Source organism: Schistocerca americana, chromosome 2 (assembly GCF_021461395.2).
Source record: "Schistocerca americana isolate TAMUIC-IGC-003095 chromosome 2, iqSchAmer2.1, whole genome shotgun sequence".
Taxonomy (NCBI): Eukaryota; Metazoa; Arthropoda; class Insecta; order Orthoptera; family Acrididae; genus Schistocerca; species Schistocerca americana.
In genome coordinates, this window is record NC_060120.1 from 917,450,356 (window position 1) to 917,470,795 (window position 20,440).

Here is a 20,440-nt window from a genome sequence, read left to right on the forward strand (position 1 = left end):
CCTTACCAACCGGTCCTTTCTTCTTGTCAAGTTGTGCCACAAACTCCTCTTCTCCCCTATTCTATTCAATACCTCCTCATTAGTTACGTGATCTACCCATCTAATCTTCAGTATTTTTCTGTAGCACCACATTTCAAAAACTTCTATTCTCTTCCTGTCCAAACTATTTATCGTCCATGTTTCACTTCCATACATGGCTACACTCCATACAAATACTTTCAGAAACGACTTCCTGACACTTAAATCAATATTCGATGTTAACAAATTTCTCTTCTTCAGAAAGGCTTTTCTTGCCATTGCCTGTCTACATTTTATATCCTCTCTACTTCGACCATCATCAGTTATTTTGCTCCCCAAATAGCAAAACTCCTTTACCACTTTAAGTGTCTCATTTCCTAATCTAATTCCCTCAGCATCACCCGACTTAACTCGACTACATTCCATTATCCTCGTTTTGCTTTTGTTGATGTTCATCTTATATCCTCCTTTCAAGACACTGTCCATTCCATTCAACTGCTCTTCCAGGTCCTTTGCTGTCTCTGACAAAATTACAATGTCATCGGCGAACCTCAAAGTTTTTGTTTCTTCTCCATGGATTTTAATACCTACTCCGAATTTTTCTTTTGTTTCCTTTACTGCTTGCTCAATATACAGATTGCATAACATCGGGGAGAGGCTACAACCCTGTCCCACTCCCTTCCCAACCGCTGCTCCCCTTTCATGTCCCTCGACTCTTATAACTGCCATCTGGTTTCTGTACAAATTGTAAATAGCCTTTCGCTCCCTGTATTTTACCCCTGCCACCTTTAGAATTTGAAAGAGAGTATTCCAGTCAACATTGTCAAAAGCTTTCTCTAAGTCTACAAATGCTAGAAACGTAGGTTTGCCTTTCCTTAATCTTTCTTCTAAGATAAGTCGTAAGCTCAGTATTGCCTCACGTGTTCCAATATTTCTACGGAATCCAAACTGATCTTCCCCGTGGTCAGCTTCTACCACTTTTTCCATTCGTCTGTAAAGAATTCTTGTTAGTATTTTGCAGCCAGGGCTTATTAAATTGATAGTTTGGTAATTTTCACATCTGTCAACACCTGCTTTCTTTGGGATTGGAATTATTATATTCTTCTTGAAGTCTGAGGGTATTTCGCCTGTCTTATACATCTTGCCCAGAAGATGGTAGAATTTTGTCAGGACTGGCTCTCCCAAGGCCGTCAGTAGTTCTAATGGGATGTTGTCTACTCCCAGGGCCTTGTTTCGACTCAGGTCTTTCAGTGCTCTGTCAAACTCTTCACGCAGTATTGTATCTCTCATTTCGTCTTCATCTACATTCTGTTCCATTTCCAGAATATTGTCCTCAAGTACGTCGCCCTTGTATAGACCCTCTATATACTCCTTCCACCTTTCTGCTTTCCCTTCTTTGCTTAGAACTGGGTTTCCATCTGAGCTCTTGATATTCATACAAGTGGTTCTCTTTTCTCCAAAGGTCTCTTTAATTTTCCTGTAGGCAGTATCTATCTTACCCCTAGTGAGATAAGCCTCTACATCGTTACATTTGTCCTCTAACCAACCCTGCTTAACCATTTTGCACTTCCTGTCAATCTCATTTTTGAGATGTTTGTATACGTCGAGTAATCCAAGTTGGTCAATTCATCGCTCCGTGTTTAAAGCAAAAGTCTTTGTGCTCAGGTGCCGTATTTAAAGTGAAAAGCTTTGTGCTCATGTGCAGTGTACTACTATCGGAACTGGATACAGTCTTTCTTTCTTTCCTTTTACAATTTTTTTCTTTTGTTTTGTCTGTTGTTTTGACAATTTTGTAAGTGCCTTAACATGAATAACAGTGAAAAAGGCAAATGTGCAAAATTAAGTGGTGCAGCATTTCAGAAATTATCGAAGGAAAGGCGATAACGAGAAGCCAACGTTCTAAAAACGCTTGGCAGAGTAGATAAATTTTTCCCAAAAAATGCTGCTGGTTCAACTTCAAGTTCAAGCAGTACGGATGATATTTCCAGCACTGCATCTGTTGTAAAAGAAGTAAATAGTGTGTGTACAGTACCGCCGTTGCTATCGACCCTCGTATTGTACAGGATTTTGTTTGTTTGGTTAAAACAGCTTAGTGTCGGTTAGACCGTAAGTGAGAGAGCATTTCGATTTCCCGTGCTCATAAGGAGAGTACACTGTTCGTTTGTTGCATATTTTTATGAGCTTCAAACAAGAGCGACTGCAGTGATGGATAGGAACTGTGATTGTTGTATACAGATGCCAGCTGAGCTGGCGACTCTTCTCTCACAGCTCCAGGCTGCTTTGGCTTCCATCACACAGCTTGAGGCTGCTGCCAAGGGGCGTCACTGTGGGGGATTGAACGTGGGGATGTGAGGGACGTCGAGCACGTCCCACATGTCCTCTGCTCAGTCCACTGCTGTGGCTGCCCTGGGTACTGCCTGCACTGAGGTTGACCCCTCACCCATGGTCAAATGGGAGATCATTCCAAAGTCCGACAAGCAGCGAAAAACTTTCCGAGGGGGCGATCATAGGGCCTCCCTGGTTCGTTTGACAAACAGGTTTCGGGCGTTAACTGTGGCTGACTATGTCTCTGAGCTGGATGCAGTCGTCCAACTTGTTCCTGAGGAAGCTTCTCAACCCGTAAGGTCTTGGCATTCACAGAGGGTGGGTTTGCTGGTAGTTGGGAGCTCCAACGTTAGGTGCATACTGGGGCCCCTTAGGAACATGGCTGCCAAGGAGGAGAAGGAAGCCAGTGTGCACTCCGGGTGCATTCTGGGGGGAGTCATTCTGGATGTGGAAAGGGCGCTTCTGGATGCCATGAAGAGTACAGGGTGCAGCCAACTGCAGGTGGTGGCTCATGTCGGTACCAATGACGTGAGTCGCTTTGGATGGGAGCAGATTCTGTCTAGTTTCAGGTGGCTAGCAGAAATGGTAAAGACTGCCAGTCTTCCTTCTGAGATTAAGGCGGAGCTCACCACCTGCAGCACCGTCAATAGAACAGACTGTGCTCTTTTGGTGTAGAGCCGAGTGGAGGGTCTGAATCAGAGGCTCAGGCGGTTCTGTGACCGTGTAGGCTGCAGATTCCTTGACTTGCGCCATCGGGTGGTGGGTTTCTGGGTTCCGCTTAATAGGTCAGGAGTCCACTACACACAGGATTCGGCTACACGGGTAGCGGGGGCTGTGTGGAAGGGACTGGACGGTGTTTTAGATTAGAGGGTCTCAGGGAACCACAGAGGAGACGTCCGTCTAAAAGTGGGCGGGTAAAACACAGTAAGGAAGTTGTAGAAACCATTGGTATTGTAGTTGTAAATTGTCGTAGCTGTGTTGGGAAAGAACCAGAGCTCCAAGCCCTAATAGAAAGCATTGAAGCTCAAATAGTTGTAGTTACAGAGAGCTGGCTAAAGCCGGAAATAAGTTAAACCGAAATTTTTTCAAACGAACTAACAGTGTTCAGAAAGGATAGATTAAATACAGTTGGTGGTGGAGTATTTATTGCTGTCAGAGGTAGTTTGCCTTGTAGCGAAACTGCAGTAGATAGTTCATGTGAAATAGTATGGGTAGAGGTTATACCTGACAATCGGACTAAAGTATTAATTGGATCGTTTTACCGACCCCCCGACTCAGAAGATATAGTTGCTGAACAATTCAAAGAAAACTTGAGTCTCATTTCAAATAAGTACCCCGCTCATACAATTATAGTCGGTGGTGACTTCAATCTACCCTCGATATGCTGGAAAAATTATACGTTTAAAGCCGGCGGCAGGCATAAAACGTCATCCGAAATTGTACTGAATGCTTTCTCAGAAAATTATTTTGAACAATTCGTTCATGAGCCCATTCGAAGCGTAAATGGTTGCGAAAGCATACTTGACCTTTTAATAACAAATAATTCTGGACAAATAGTGAGTATTGTGACGAATACAGGGATTAGCGACCACAAGGCAGTTGGTGCTAGGCTGAATACCGTAACACCTACAACCATCAAAAAGAAACGCAAAGTATATCTATTTAAAAAAGCTGACAAAAATGCTCTTAACGCCTTTTTAAGAGACAGTCTTCACTCCTTCCGATCAGATCATGTAAGTTTAGAAAGGATGTGGAATGTTTTCAAAGAGATAGTAAAGACAGCAATAAATTAATAAGTAATGATACTGATCCCCCATGGTACACAAAACGGGTCAGACCGTTGTTACAGAAGCAACGAAAAAAGCACGTCAAATTTAAAAGAACGCAAAATCCCCAAGATGGCAAAGTTTTACAGAAGTTCGAAATATGGCACTTACTTCAATGCGAGATGCTTTTAATAATTTCCACAACCAAATTCTGTCTCGAAACCTGGCAGAAAACCCAGAGAGGTTCTGGCAATACATAAAGCACACCAGTGGCAAGACGCAATCGATACCTTCACTACGCGATAACAACGTTGAAGTCACTGATAACAGTGCCACTAAAGCAGAGTTACTAAACACGGTTTTCCGAAACTCCTTCACCAAAGAAGATGATGTAAATATTCCTAAATTCCCGTCAAGAAAAACTGCCAAAAAGAGAAAAAACATAGAAGTAGAAATCCTCGGTGTAACGAAGCAACTGAAATCACTTAATAAAGGCAAGGCCTGTGGTCCAGATTGTATACCAGTCAGGTTCCTCTCACAGCATGCTGATAAAATAGCTCCATATTTAGCAGTTATATACAACCACTCGCTCACAGAAAGATCCGTACCTAAAGACTGGAAAATTGCTCAAGTCACACCAATACCCAAAAAGGGAAGTAGAAGTAATCCGCTGAATTACAGGACTATATCACTAATGTCGATTTGCAGTAGCGAAGTACCTCGAAGAAAACGATTTAGTGACACATAGTCAGCACGGTTTCAGAAAATATCGTTCTTGTGAAACACGACCAGCTCTTTATACTCATGAAGTAATAAGTGCTATCGACAGGGGATGTCAAATTGATTCCATATTTTTATATTTCCAGAAGGCTTTCGACACCGTTCCTCACAAGCGTGTTCTAACCAAACTGCGTGCCTACGGAGTATCGCCTCAGTTGTGCGACTGGATTCGTGATTTCCTGTCAGAAAGGTCACAGTTCGTAGTAATAGACGGGAAGTCATCGAGTAAAACAGAAGTAATATCCGGCGTTCCCCAAGGAAATGTTATAGGCCCTGTATTGTTCCTGATCTATATTAGCAACATAGGAGACAATTTGAGTAGCCGTCTTAGATTGTTTGCAAATGATGCTGTCATTTACCATCTTGTAAAGTCATCAGATGATCAAAACGACTTGCAAAATGATTTAGATAAGATATCTGTATGGTGCGAAAAGTGGCAATTGACCCTGCATAAGGAAAAGTGTAAAGTTATTCACATGAGTACTAAAAGAATTCAGCTAAATTTCGATTACGCAATAAGTCATACAAATCTGAAGGCTGTAAATTCATCTAAACACTGATGGATTACAATTACAAATAACCTAAATTGGAACGATCACATAAATAATATTGTGGGTAGAGCAAACCAAAAACTGCGATTCATTGGCAGAACACTTAGGAGGTGCAACAGGTCTACTAAAGAGACTGCTTACACCACGCTTGTCCGCCCTATTCTGGAGTATTGCTGTGCGGTGTGGGATCCGCATCGGGTGGGACTGACGGAGACATCGAAAAAGTACAAAGAAGGGCAGCTCGTTTTGTATTATCGCGAAATAGGGGAGATAGTGTCACAGACATGATACGTGAATTGGAGTGGCAATCATTAAAACAAAGGCGTTTTTCGTTGCGACGGGATCTTCTCATGAAGTTTCAATCACCAGTTTTCTCCTACGATTGCGAAAACATTCAGTTGGCACCCACCTACATAGGGAGAAATAATCATCACGATAAAATATGAGAAATCAGGGCTCGCACAGAAAAATTTAAATGCTCGTTTTTCCCGCGTGCCGTTCGATAGTGGAACGGTAGAGAGACAGCTTAAAGGTGATTCATTGAACGCTCTACCAGGCATTTTGTTGTGAATAGCAGAGTAATCACGCAGATGTAGATGTAGTCGTGGACTTCCCCTACGTGGACACATTGGAAGATTCCATTCATTACATAATGGTCAATTTATGATGTCTCTTGAACTAATAGCCGAGTTTGATCCTTTGCTCGCAGAGCACAATGAACGATATGGAAATCCAGGGCAGGGACACACAAGTTATCATTCTTCAATAATCTGTGATGAAATAATAGAGCTTCTTTCTGAAGGAATAAAAAAAATTTTCATAAGTGAAGTAAAACGCCAAATATTTCTCTATAATAGTATATTCTACTGCGGACATTTCACATATTGATCAATTATCTTTCATATTAAGATATGTGAACGAGAATGGTGAACCTGTTGAATGTTTTCTTCTGCTTTTACCAAACATATGACACAAGTCCGAAAACTTAGCTGAGGCCGTATTAAAAGTCTTGTCTACAAATTCCATTGATGTTACTGACAGTAGAGGCCAGTCATATGACAATGCAAGCAATATGTCAGGAACCTACACTGGTATGCAGGCACACATTAAAGAACGAAATCCGAGCGCGCATTACGTGCCTTGTGCAGCACATTCTTCGAATTTAGTCGGCACTAGTGTTGCAAGCAGTTGTCGAGAAGCATTTTCATTTTTCGATATAGTGCAAAACCTTTATAATTTTTTTTCTGCTTCTACACAGCGCTGGGATAAACTTCTTTCTTTCTTGAAACCAGGAAGCAAAGCGGTAAAAAGTTTGTCAGAAACACGTTGGTCAGCAAGAGAGGAAACATGTGTGTAAGTCTATATGAAAACTGGGAGGGCACTATCAATGCCCTCGCACGCAATGCCAATGCGAAATGAGGCTTCAGATTTATTGAATCAACTCAGCAGACTAGAAACAGTATTCATGATGACAGTTTGGAAGGACATACTCCAGAGATTTAGTAGTGTAAATATGAAAATGCAAAGTGTAAATATTGATCATACTAAAATAATGCATGAATTATATGAATCACTTGTAGGATTTATTGCATCTATTCATGGCATGTTCGACTATTATGAAAATAAACCCAAGGAGATTGTGACTGATGTAGACTATGAATGCACCTATAAAAGATCACGAAAACGCAAACTTCATTATGACGAAGAAGTGCACTCTGAAGAAGATTTTCTGACTGGAAGGGAAAAATTTAGAGTCGAAACATTTCGCCCAGTACTCCACAACTTGAATTCCGGCATAGTGAGGAGGAAGGAAAGCTTTAGAACACTGTTGAACTCCTTCACAGTTTTCAATAACCTTAAGAACAGTTCACCTGACGATATTGCTGAACGTGCAGCAAAACTCCAAGCGTCATATGACACAGATTTAGAGCCTTCCTTCCCTAGTGAATGTGTACATTTCGCGGAACTTCATAAATCTTCTGAGATTAGTTATATACCAGTCGAAATGAGTAAATATTTACGAGAAGAGACGTTACAGTACGTTTTTACGAATGTTGACATTACTCTTAGAATATTTCTATGTATGGCACAAGTTGTTCAGCAGAACGCTATTTTCGGCTCTTAAAAGACTGAAACCGTACCTAAGTTCTACGTTGTCTGCGGAGAGATTGAACGCCTTGTCCATTCTTCCCATCGAAACCGACCTTCTAACTGATAACCGTCTGAACTATGTAGATATGATCAACGAATTTTCTGACGTCAAAGCCAGACGCAAACTTTGCTGACTGGAGAGTTTGTTCATTTATTCATTTTAGTTTTAAAAATTTAAGATTATAAAGTGATTTTTATTATAACTTAGAGCACATTCATTGGATTTACAAACTACGTATTACTTTAATGAGATTTTCACTCTGCAGCGGAGTGTGCGCTGATATGAAACTTCCTGGCAGATTAAAACTTTTAATCTGCCAGGAAGTTTCATATCAGCGCACACTCCGCTGCAGAGTCAAAATCTCATTCTGGAAACAACCCCAAGGCTGTGGCTAAGCCATGTCTCCGCAATATCCTCTCTTTCAGGAGTGCTAGTTCTGCAAGTTTCGCAGGAGAGCTTCTGTAAAGTTTGGAAGGTAGGAGACGAGATACTGGCAGAAGTAAAGCTGTGAGGACCGGGCCTGAGTTGTGCTTGGGTAGCTCAGTTGGTAGAGCACTTGCCCGCGAAAGGCAAAGGTCCCGAGTTCGAGTCTCGGTCCGGCACACAGTTTTAATCTGCCAGGAAGTTACCTATTACCTGTTTATTTTACAATTGTCGATGGCAGAACGCGGAACTAAACCTCGTTTACGTGCAGACGTGACCGAAGGCGCCCGACAATGGTAAACATTACCCGAATGACCCAGGCCGCTCGGCGCTGTACAGTCAAGGCATACTGACACTATAGTATATTATAACTGATGCGTATTCTTGGTGTCTGATGAAACGTATAGTTATCGCGGCATTACACGTTATCGGAGAGTACGCTCAGATGAAAAAGTGTTAATAAATAACGTAGTTCAGTTCTGTCAATAAATACGTAAAAGCTTTGTTAATACCGTTAGAAAGAGCCATGGTGAGGACAATAGCTGCAGTACAAAACTGTTCAGCCCTTACATGGATTAAAGGTATTGTGTACATTTATTATGCAGCATCTAGCTACATAGACCCTAATGCTTTACACGTTAACTATTAGATTAGATTTTTCCACACTTGTCTGTAAAATTATGTAATAGCAAATCCAGTTCTGTGTTTGTTCGTCTGTATTTAGTTATTAGTTCGTGCACGGAAATCCTATTTCATTTCCATTTCTTACGCTTTCCTATAGATTCACTTATTTATACCGAACGTGGTTTTTTTATCTGCTACACATGCAAGTTATTAGATCGTAAAACGACAGTTTAATTTTAATTTTGAACACATCTCTGCAAAAGTACGTATTAATTTCTAATGTATGACACGTTCGCTTGAATTTTTAGATCGTAACACAACTTTTTATGTTCATTTTCAACGGTTTCGTGTAAAAGAACATATTAAAAGTGAGTGTATAACAAAAATTCGTTGTCTGCTACACGCTCTGCTGAATTTTTAGGCCATAAAAGAAAAGTTATTTTCCTTGTGTTCGTTTCTGTTGTCTTTCGACAGAAGAATGTGTTAACACAATGCAGTTTTAAGTTTGTTTTATCCACTGCCGTACACCATGTACAGTTCAGGAACCATATTACATTTTTATTGAGCGCGACTAGACCGCTGACGCGTCCTTCAGAACAACGAATGGGAGAATGCGGAAACAGCTCACAGCGCTCCCATCCAAAACGGCAATTGTGAAGTGATCGGGTAATAGTTATTATTTAAAACATGTTTCTTTTGGGGAGGATGATGATGAGCGTAGGGAACGATGCGGGAGACGCGCACCGCCGACTAGGCAAGGTCATAGCGGAGGTGGTTTGCCATTGCCTTCCTCCGACCGAAATGGGGATGAATGATGATGATGGTGAAGACAACACAACAACATCCAGTCATCTCGAGACAGGGAAAATCCCTGACCCCGCCGATAATCGAACCCAGGACCCAGTGCGCGGGAAGCGAGAACGGGCGCATATAATATGGTGTGCCTAGGGGCGCCAAATTTTTAAATCCGCCACTGGTTGATTGGGAACATGAAGTCGATGAATGGCTACAAATTGTTTTCAGGCAGCCGGGCATAACCATTTCCAGTCAATGATTAGTTCAGTTGGACCAGAGGACACAGTCCATTCCATGTAAACACAGTCCATACCATTATGAAACCACCACCAACTTGCACAATGCTTGGTCGGCAACTTGGATCCATGACTTAGTGGGATCTGCGCCGCACTGGAACCCCGTCATAAGCTCTTACCAACTGAAATCGGGACTCATCTGACTAGGCCACAGTTTTCCAATTGTCTAAGGTCCAACCGATATAACCACGAGCCCGGAAGAGTCGCTGTAGGTAATGTGCTGTTAGCGAAAACACTCGCATTCGTCGTCTGCTGCCATAGCCCATTAACGCCAAATCTGGCCGCGCCGTCCTAACGATTTCGTTTGTCGTACGTCCCACATTGATTTCTGCGGTTACTTCATGCAGTGTTGCTTGTGTGTTAGCAGTGACAAATCTACGCAAATACCACTGCTCTTTTGTGTTTTTTTTTTTAAATTCCACAAAAACAGTAAAAAATTGGCAAGCTTGCTCTCGGTCGTTAAGTGAAGGCCGTCGTCCACTGCGTTGTCCTTAGTGAGTGGCAATGCTCGAAATTTGGTATTCGCAGCAGACTCTTTACACTGTGGATCTCGGAATATTGAATTTCCCCATCCATTTCCAGATGGAGTGTCCCACGCGTCTAACTCCAAGTACCATTCCGCGCTCAGTGTCTGTTAATTCCCGTCATGTGGCCATAATCACTTCGATAATTTTTCCACATGAATAACCTGAGTACAAATGACAGCTCTTCCAATGCACTGCCCCTTTGTGCTTTGTGTACGCGATACCTACCGCCATCTGTATATTTGCATATCGCAATCCCAATAATTTTGTCACCTCGGTGTATAAAAAATGGTTAAAATGGCTCTGAGCACTATGGGACTTAACTTCTTAGGTCATCAGTCCCCTAGAACTTAGAACTACTTAAACCTAACTAACCTAAGGACATCACACACATCCATGCCCGAGGCAGGATTCGAACCTGCGACCGTAGCGGTCGCGCGTTTCCAGACTGTAGCGCCTAGAGCCGATCGGCCACTCCGGCCGGCACCTCGGTGTATAAACTGGCCCATTTCTGCGAAGGATGGAATCGGCGGAAGTCGGAGTAAGTATGAAATTGGAGGCAGTATGACATGTTTCGGCCCGTTGCAAACCTTAACTGCTAAATAATACAACACACCGTAGCATTTCAGTAGGCACTGTGACTGCAGTGTTGATTCTAGTGTGCTGCGAGCAGTGCGAGAAAGATGCAAGGCTTCTGTCATCCAACATCTCCCCCCACCCCGCACCTCTCCCCCCTCCTTTCCCTCCCGCATCATGACATATAGACCACGATTAGGTGTTTCCACTCCCTGCATCCATTGCAAAAGCATGAAGTTATATTCGGGGATGGTACCTGCCCCAAATACGTCCACAATCCTCAAATGGACACCCTTCCCCTTACTGAAGTGTTTTCGTCTATTGCCAACCGTAGCTACTAAACAATACAACATGCCTTAGCATTCTAATATACACTGTCACTGCGATGTTGATTCCAGTGTGTTGCCTGCACTGCGAGAAAGAGGCTGGGCTTGTTTCATCTACACCTCATCTTCACCAGTAGCAACACGTAAACTAGGAGGCGACATTCCCAGAATCCGCTGCAAAAGCGTCACAGTAACATTGTAGGTATAGTACCTAATCCCCGCAAGCTGCCCGCTCCCTGCGCACTCACTACTACACAACTTTGTCACAACAGCTGTTTCCCATTTGTCTGTGGCCAAAGAACTGCACCAACAGCTTCCTAGTTCTACATCCCTTTCAACACGGCATAGCTATTGCAATAGACCCTAAAGGACACTGACATACAATACTGTAGGTGGATGTCTATACATCTATGAACCGAGATGCATCGATAGAGAAGAGAGGGAAAAAGTTTATGATTTCGACGTCGAAAAACATGTCATCCTCTGCAATTGGAACATACTCAAAGTCTGTGGGGTGTGACACGCTGCAACATGTAGGCATAACGTTACAAATTCTACAGTCCATGGGCATGGCTGTACAGTGTATCAAACTGGGGAGACAACCATCATCTTGATTCAATACCAGGCTTGAACCGACCAGTTGCAGGGTGTTTTTGGAAGGTTTCCCACATTCATCTAGTCGAATGCTGCTCCTGGGTCAAAATACCCAAAGAACACAAAAAGATCTGAAACGCATTTTATTCAGCTTTATTGATGAAAGTCAACATTAAATAATAAAAGGTGAAAATAATAAAGCGGTAAATCCATTGCGATGGTCAGATGTGAAGTTTCGTAAGTAAAAAAAGTGTTAAAGGTGACATAAAAGTTGAATAAGCGTGTTTTTTAAAGTTTGTTTTCTCTTTCTTCCCTTTCAGAAGTATTAATTTAGCATTTCTTGCTGGTTATTTTGGTTGCTGTACAGCACACTATTTTCATCGTTTAATTTTTTTCTATTTCATTTTTTTTTGTTTTCAGTGTCAAAGTAACATTAGCATACGAGTGAATTTTTTTAATAACTCATTGGATTTACTCGTAAGAAGGATGTAATTTCAGAGCGCTGAACTAATATTCATATTAACAACATAAAAAGATGCGTTTCGCTTATACTTATTAAAACTGATCAACATGTAGGTATCAAACTGATCTACTTCAATAGTATTAAGCGGATACCTGTCAACTTTAAGTCTTAAACATTCCATACTCCCGAATCAGTTGTATCAAGGATGGTAATTTAAACCATTGCCTCTTCTTCGATAAACCTTTACGGGCGTCCACGGTACTTGGTGGATTTGTCAGTTCAAAATTCGGAGGAATGCGATGGCAGTACATTCCGAACTGAACCATTACTAGTAAAGCGTTGGAATTTAAACCAACCTCCGAGTTGACAGCTTTATTTTTATGTTAAGGGTTATTTCTACACTTATTGGTCTACAATGGTACTGATACTGTGTTCTCCTCTCCATATTTTCGGTGAGAGCTACCCCATCTAACTGCATACAGTCCGAGTCGAGGATCAATGACAGTTCAGCGTCCTGTCGATCTTGCACGTGATGGAGCAAGCTCGTGTAGTAGTCGGTTTTGTTTAAGGCATAAACCTGACATTCACCTCAAGTTGTTTACGAAAAACAAGGAAAACGCAGTAGACGCTACAATAGTGCTTTTTGACCACTGCGCCACTTCCCGCGGCGCTTGTCAACGATTGATAGCCAAGGTCCTACTGTGGTCATTATAAGCTGCTCCTCCGGTCGCTGTGATAAAGATCTCGCTAGAAGGAACAGAGAGCAATGATAAGAGACAGGTGCCGTCGGGAAAGGTGTAAACAGTGGAGGTTCAAGGTTCCGGCGTGCGAACCATCCGCCAGTGGCAGTGAATAGAAAAGAATAAAATTTCTGCATCAATGAAAGACTTGTACTCCTTCCTCTTCGATCTTGTCACCGAATCTGTATCACCGCACGGGGTACCCGGTAATGTGATAATCGAAGCGACAAATTCCCGGGAAGACGCATGCCGGTGTTACTGTACATCGCTTGTTGCATTAGATGGGAGCTGCCTCCAGTAGGCCAAAGATTAATGTTCGTAGTACATCACAACATAGACAATCACCAAAACACTTTTACTGAATGTCATACTGGCTTCTACAGCTTAGGCTCACACAAACATTTGCGTGGTTTTTAACGCAATTTACCTATTCGCCCTGTAATGAGATCGGTTGAAAGTAGTAACAATACTTACTCCACCACAGATTTCGAGCTCATAGCTAGTGTGACGAATGCCTTGGAGCATCTGCGATAGATTTTCAACTCAAAGAATCATGTCATCGATGAAAAAAAAAAAATGGACGTAACATGAAAAGCTGCCGAAAATATCACGTGACGATGCATTCGTTTATTGTGAAATTCTTATTGTGTTCAAAATTCTTATTAAACAAACAGAGATATTTAGAAGCTGAAAAAATCTGTTAAAATCACGAATACTATTCAGACATGTGTGACGTATAAACATGTAAACGAACCATAGCTATTATAGCAATCATTATTTTTATGTTGCGCAATCCTAGAAAAATTATATGTAGTTATGGTTATGTGGTTTTGATTTGAGCTAACGCTTATTCTTCGTGTTTAACATCCAGTGAAGTTTCGCCATCTTCAATGATTTCATTTATCCTCTGTCAAATAAAATCTAAAGAAATTTTATATAAGCCATACGTTTTGAGATTATGGTATTTATTTTTATATTCATTAGCAGGAAAAATATAAACCTTAATAATACATACTGATGTGTGTGTTGCAGCTGTCTCAAATTTGCAGTACAGCTGATATTTTGCTGTCATATGCAATTAATCAGGATTTATTCAATATAATATTACGTTATGTAATGAATATGGGAAACCTGGAATAAGGGTTATGAAAGAATCTCCCCAATTTGGAACTGGTTTTATAGTCAATGTGAAAATAATAGATTCGATTATCTATTTTCAAGCCATCTCCCCTAGAATTGCAACTTTGAGTTTAAAAGCATCCAACAAAATTTATACCATCATTAAAGCCCATGCCCCTACTAATGAAAAGAATTTTCTATCAAAGACTAGGAAAGAAGTGGAAAAGTTTTGAGATCCCCTTGACCAAACAATAAACCAAGTAAATATTAACAATGTTAAGATCCTGTTAGGGGACTTCAATGCCCAACTTGGAAGAGAAAGGAAATACCGGGATATCATTGCGAAATGGGCTCCACATAAACAAACAAATAAGAATGGCCAAAGACTTGTTGAACTATCTAGGGAACACAAACTGATCTTAAAAAGGAGGCCAAACAAATTTAAAACTTGGAAACATCCTGGTTGCAGAAAAGGAGAATGGCAGCTGGATCATGTATTTATGGACAAATTCTTCCACAGAGAAATCTACAATGTTAAAGTATTAAGAGGGGTAGATACAGGTTCAGATCATTACATTGTCAAAATAAAAATTGAGTTCACACAACTAAAATAGAAACCAAAATGCAATAAACAGGAGAGGAACTTCGATCCCCACCAATTAATTAGAAATGATAGAGAAATCACACAAAACATAAAACTGACAGATAATTTAGAAGAACTGGTTCAAATTCTCAGGCAACAAGCAGAAAATTTAGCCCTATTGAACCCACATAAAAGACATGCTGGGGGAACTGATAATGCGACAAAATTCATGAAGAAAGACATCACTCATGTTTAAAATTTCAAACACACAAAACAGAAGAAAATGCAACTAACCTCAAAAATATCAGGAAAAAGTTCACACAAATTATCAGGCAAACCAAGAAACAATCACAGAATGATCTAATCAACTCAGTAGTACAAATTTACCATAAAATAAATTCCAGAGACTTTTACAAAATGTTTGGAAGACAATTACAAAAATTTGCCCCTCCCACGTTAATGCTGAAAAGGGAAGATAGGAAAACGACACATAATGACCAGGAAAATGCCGAAATCATGGCAAAAGCATTCAGTAAACTTTTGAATTGTGAAAACCCAGGAATTTTTAGCAATTAATACAGATACACCCATCAAGATTCTACCTGCTCTCATAAATCCTCCAACAATCCAAGATGTGGAAACGGCACTCAGAGAGACAAATAATAAGGAAACCGGAGAAGACAAAGTATTTGCAGAAATGTGGAAATATGTCAGTGATACAGTTCGAACATCCTTAAACATAGGTCTAACAAGAACCTGGACACAGAAAAGTTTCCCAGACATTGGACCTCAGCCACAATCCACCCACTCCACAAAAAAGGAGATAAAAGCAACCCAGATAATTACAGAGGTATCTCTCTCTCTTAGACTGCACATACAAGATTTTCTCCAGAATCCTATACAAGAGGATCAAAGAGCAACTAGAGGAAGAATTAGGTGAATACCAAGGAGGCTTCAGACCTTGGAGAAGCTGTGCAGAACAGATCATCACTTTAAAATTAGCCATAGCATATTACAAGAAATGAAATAAACCTCTTGTAATAACCTTCAATGTTAAAAATCTTAAGGTATTTGGGCTCCATACAAAATTAATCAAATTGATAGAACTCACCTTAACCAACACTGTATCAAGTTCAGGGGGGAACTTTCTGAGCCATTCATTATAAAAACAGGTTTAAGACAAGGAGATTGCTTGGCACCCCTGCTGTTCAACTGTGCTTTAGAATACATAATGAAGGAATGGTGCAAGATTAACCCAAAGAACATCCAAATTGGAAGACCCAAAGACAATATAAGTTTAAATTGTCTAGGATTTGCTGATGACCTTGCTCTCTTGTCCAACAGTATTCAGGAAACCAAACAACAAGATATCTCACTACAGGAAACAGCACAGAAAATTGGTCTTGGAATATCCTTTGAAAAAACAGTCATCATGTTAACTGACCTTGTGGTGTCACCGCCAGACACCACACTTGCTAGGTGGTAGCCTTTAAATCGGCCGCGGTCCGGTAGTATACGTCGGACCCGCGTGTCGCCACTATCAGTGATTGCAGACCGAGCGCCGCACTCGCCCCAGTTGTACAGCCGACTTTGCTAGCGATGGTTTACTGACAAAATACGCTCTCATTTGCCGAGACGATAGCTAACATAGCCTTCAGCTACGTCATTTGCTACGACCTAGCAAGGCGCCATTACCAGTTACTATTGATGCTGTAAAACATGTACCGTCAAGAGCGATGTTCACCATTTACGGATTAAAGTTAAGTATTCCAACAGCTACGTCCTTTTTTGCTAAAGTCTAACATCCTTGTCCTGTGCCAGACCTCACGCCAGCCTGCGTGAACCGAGCGAGGTGGCGCAGTGGTTAGCACACTGGACTCGCATTCGGGAGGACGACGGTTCAATCCCGTCTCCAGCCATCCTGATTTAGGTTTTCCGTGATTTCCCTAAATCGCTTCAGGCAAATGCCGGGATGGTTCCTTTGAAAGGGCACGGCCGATTTCCTTCCCAATCCTTCCCTAACCCGAGCATGAGCTCCGTCTCTAATGACCTCGTTGTCTACGGGACGTTAAACATTAACCACCACCACCAGCAGCCTGCGTGAGCTAAAACACGTGCCTTTCGGCTTCCTCTCATAGTGGGTTGGCTCTCTTGCCAATCCACAACAGACCCACCACTTACAAACATAGGAAACCAAGAAATGAAAATTGTAGATAAATTTAAATGTCTGGGAGAAATCATAACATATAACCTCAATGAAAAGCCAACATGGCATAACAGAATAAACAAAATGAGCACAATATATCACCAAGAACACCTACAACAAAAAGAGCCTGTCAATAACAACAAAATTAAAACACTGCAAAACAGTCACTCAACGAGAAATAACATACGCAAGTGAAACCATCTTCAGAACAACTAGCGCTGCACAAATAGACAAAATACTCAAAATAGAGTGAAGAATCATCAGAACGTGCATCAACAAATCGTACCAGAAAGGTGAACACTGGAGAGTAGCTACAAATGAAACAGCCCACTAGGAAATAGAACTGGTAACAAGTACAATCAGGAAGAAACGCATTTCATTTTTCGGACATCTAATCAGAACACCAGAGAACAGGATCATCAGGAGAATAACAGGAAAATTGTGGAATAGTAAGTGCAACATTAAGTGGATTACAGAAATCAAGGAGGATATGGATGAGCTACAGATTACATTGGAAGGCCTAAGAAACAAAGCTGACAAAATCAGGAAACTCACAGACAAACAAACCAGACTGCAAACGAGAATCAACAAACAGACAATAGGAAGGGTGATTTCCGATGAAGAAAGAAGGATGAGATCCGAGAAAATGAAGAAGACTGGGCTGAGAGGAAACTGAAAAATTCTTTGTATAAGGTAGGCTAGGGTGGTCCAATGAAGGCCGTAAAATGTCAAGAAACAAGTAAATAATATTACCTATACTCACCAAAAAGTTAGGCCTAAGACGAAACTGTAACATTTTTCTGCGTTTTAATTTTGTAGTACTATTGTCAAATATATATAATGACAATATTACTATAAAATTAACTATGGCAGTTAACGTGTAACTAGTAAATGCTGCGGGATTAGCCTGTTATCCACCAGTTTCAGAAATGTAACTCAAATTTTACGATTGATAACTTCACTTGGTTGACAAGTAGTTAACGTCAAAATAACATTTTACATACCATGCCGCCAAGTGTGATATCCTGGTCGTCCGTGAGTATGATGACGAAATTCGGTTTGTTTGCCCCACCCCATTGCAGCAGCAGGGCGAAGGCAACCAGTTTTAGGAAAACACTGCCAGCCGGCTTGACCATTGTGATCTTATGAAACTAGCCTTTTTACAGGCAGAACAGCTTTTAAATACCTCTCATCCGACTGCAATCAAAAGATAAGAGGCGTTTTACGTGATAAGAGTGGATGGCGAACATAGTAGTTTAAACAAACTGCCCTAATGGATCTGTGTAGCGGATTTTAACAGTTGTTTTCATTTTGCGATGAAGGAAAGAAAACTCTTATCAAGGCCTTCAGTATGTGAACTGCGACACGATCGACTGAAAGGCTGCATTAAGTCACCGTGCGTGTATTTGGGAAGAGTGGTTTTCAAATTCCCATCAGACCACCCCGATTTAGTGTCTCGTGGTTTCACCAACACACTTCACTCTAATTTCGGGATGACTATGACACTAAGGCAAACTTCGTATTCCATGTTCTAAAATGAGGATTGACGTAGGTGCGCATGCTTGTCGTCCAGGTGTTAGACAATAGTAGCACAAGAATTCACTGGCAAGGAGCCATCTCAAACTGCAAGACGATCACAGCTTTACTTAGCAGAAATGTAGTAATCAGAGTGAGCTTATAACGACATATAAGTATTTTTCTTGTTTTGCTTCTGTTAACAAAATTACTTTTCTATTGTGAATTACGACAATGGTGATACAGAAGATTCTTGCACGTAAAACATGAAACAATAATGTTTTCAATTTTGAAGAATAAATCGCAATTATATTCAAAAATGGTTCTGAGCACTATGGGACTTAAATTCTAAGGTCATTAGTCCCCTAGAACTTAGAACTACTTAAACCTAAGTAACCTAAGGACATCACACACATCCATACCCGAGGCACGATTCGAACCTGCGACCGTAGCGGTCGCGCAGTTCCAGACTGAAGCGCCTAGAACCGTTCGGCCACTCCGGCCGGCGCAATTATATTATCTTTGTAAGATGTTCACTATCTTTTGTATGACCTACTTCTTTTGTTACTTCCTCAAGGCATTGATCTGTTAAGGTACGAGTTCCAAACATGATAGCATTAATGTCAAGGACATGGGGAAGGGAAATAATGCAGAAACATTTCAACTGAAACACTTCTAATGTGCTACAACGGTACATCATAGCATTACATACCGGTACCATTTCTGCTACACAATGGGCTCAATATGGCGCCCATCAGCGTCCAGAAGAGTCTGAAAGCACAGGACTGCATTCTGCACAGCAGAACGAACTATGTCCGTAGGTATGCTGACTATCCCTCTTGATGTGCTGCTCTTCAGGTCAGCACCTGTGTGAATGTTCCCCTGGAAAACCCTGTGCTCCAGTTAGCTCCACAACTAGAAATCACAGGGAATGAGGTCAGGTGATCGCGCCGGCGAGCATTTGGAAACGATCGGCTGATAGTTCGATCGTTTCCAAATGTGTTTCGAGGAAGCAGATGAACTTCACGAGCGATGTGTGGTGGGGCCCCAACTTGCATGGAAACGGCTTAGTTCAATGCGTCTCTCTCCTGTAGGGCGAGCATGGCATGCTAGCGAAGCATATCACAGTAATGCTGGCCAGTCACACTGCGCGTCTTTGGTCCTTGAGCGCCAACCTGTTCAAAAATGAATGGGCTAATGATGAACGTAGCCGTGAAGCCACATCATACTGTGACACGTTCGCCATACAAAGGAACTTCATGCACAGTGACTGGAGGTGAAGATCCCCACAGTCGGCAGTTCCGTGTGTTCACCTCCCCCGTCAGACAAAAATGAGCTTCGTCTATCCTCATCAGCTTTAATCCTTGCGAGAAAGTGGAGAGCGAAGTCAACAAGTTGTGCGTCCTGTGGTGCAAGCTGCTGTACGATATGGATCTTGCACGGATGTCATTTGAGAATGGTTCGAAGCACCTTCCGTACAGTGGACCACGGTATTTTCAACTGTTGTGACACAGCACGCACGCTGCCTGCCGATCGGGAGTTGCGTGCAGCGTCGTCTGCCATAGCAACAGCGATTTCACCAACCACTTGTGGTGCAGCCGGTCGTTGGCCTCTTCACGGAGCGACGTCCAGTTCTCCAGTTGATTCGAACTTCATCATGCTCCGCACAGTAGGTGGAGAAGGAGGACCCTTCAATAATTCTTTCAGCCGGCGATATTCTCAAAGTGCAGCTGCCAGCATTACTGTTGTTTTGATAATAAAGCTTCACCAATAATGCCCTTATTCTTAGGTCCAAGCTCACGTTGACACGTCAACAAGTGCACTGCGACTGGTCAGGTGTGTGAGACTATGAATCATATTGACTGATCACGGCACCAGCTGGCCATGGTTGGAACTGGACAGTGGCGCTGTGACGCATGGAAATTATGCACCCCGTGCCCTGAACATTAGTGCTACCAAGTTTGGTACTCGTACAGTAATTAGTTTCCGTGTTATTACGTGTAAAATAGGGAAAGTTCAATTATAACCACCCGATATGTGCCAGTGTAAGATCCTATAAGTGAG

At 41.7% G+C, this 20,440-nt stretch overlaps 1 protein-coding gene across 1 annotated transcript in view; it reads right to left on the reverse strand.

Annotated features, from left to right (window-relative positions):
• The window catches only part of LOC124595777 (N-acetylglucosamine-6-sulfatase-like), a 107,018-nt gene extending 89,021 nt beyond the window's left edge, over positions 1 to 17,997 (reverse strand). Inside the window, exon 1 of the mRNA XM_047134663.1 lies at positions 17,866 to 17,997. Coding sequence (XP_046990619.1) covers positions 17,866 to 17,997 — 132 coding nt within the window. The remainder of the gene's footprint in view (positions 1 to 17,865) is intronic.
• Between the last annotated feature and the right edge of the window lie 2,443 nt (positions 17,998 to 20,440).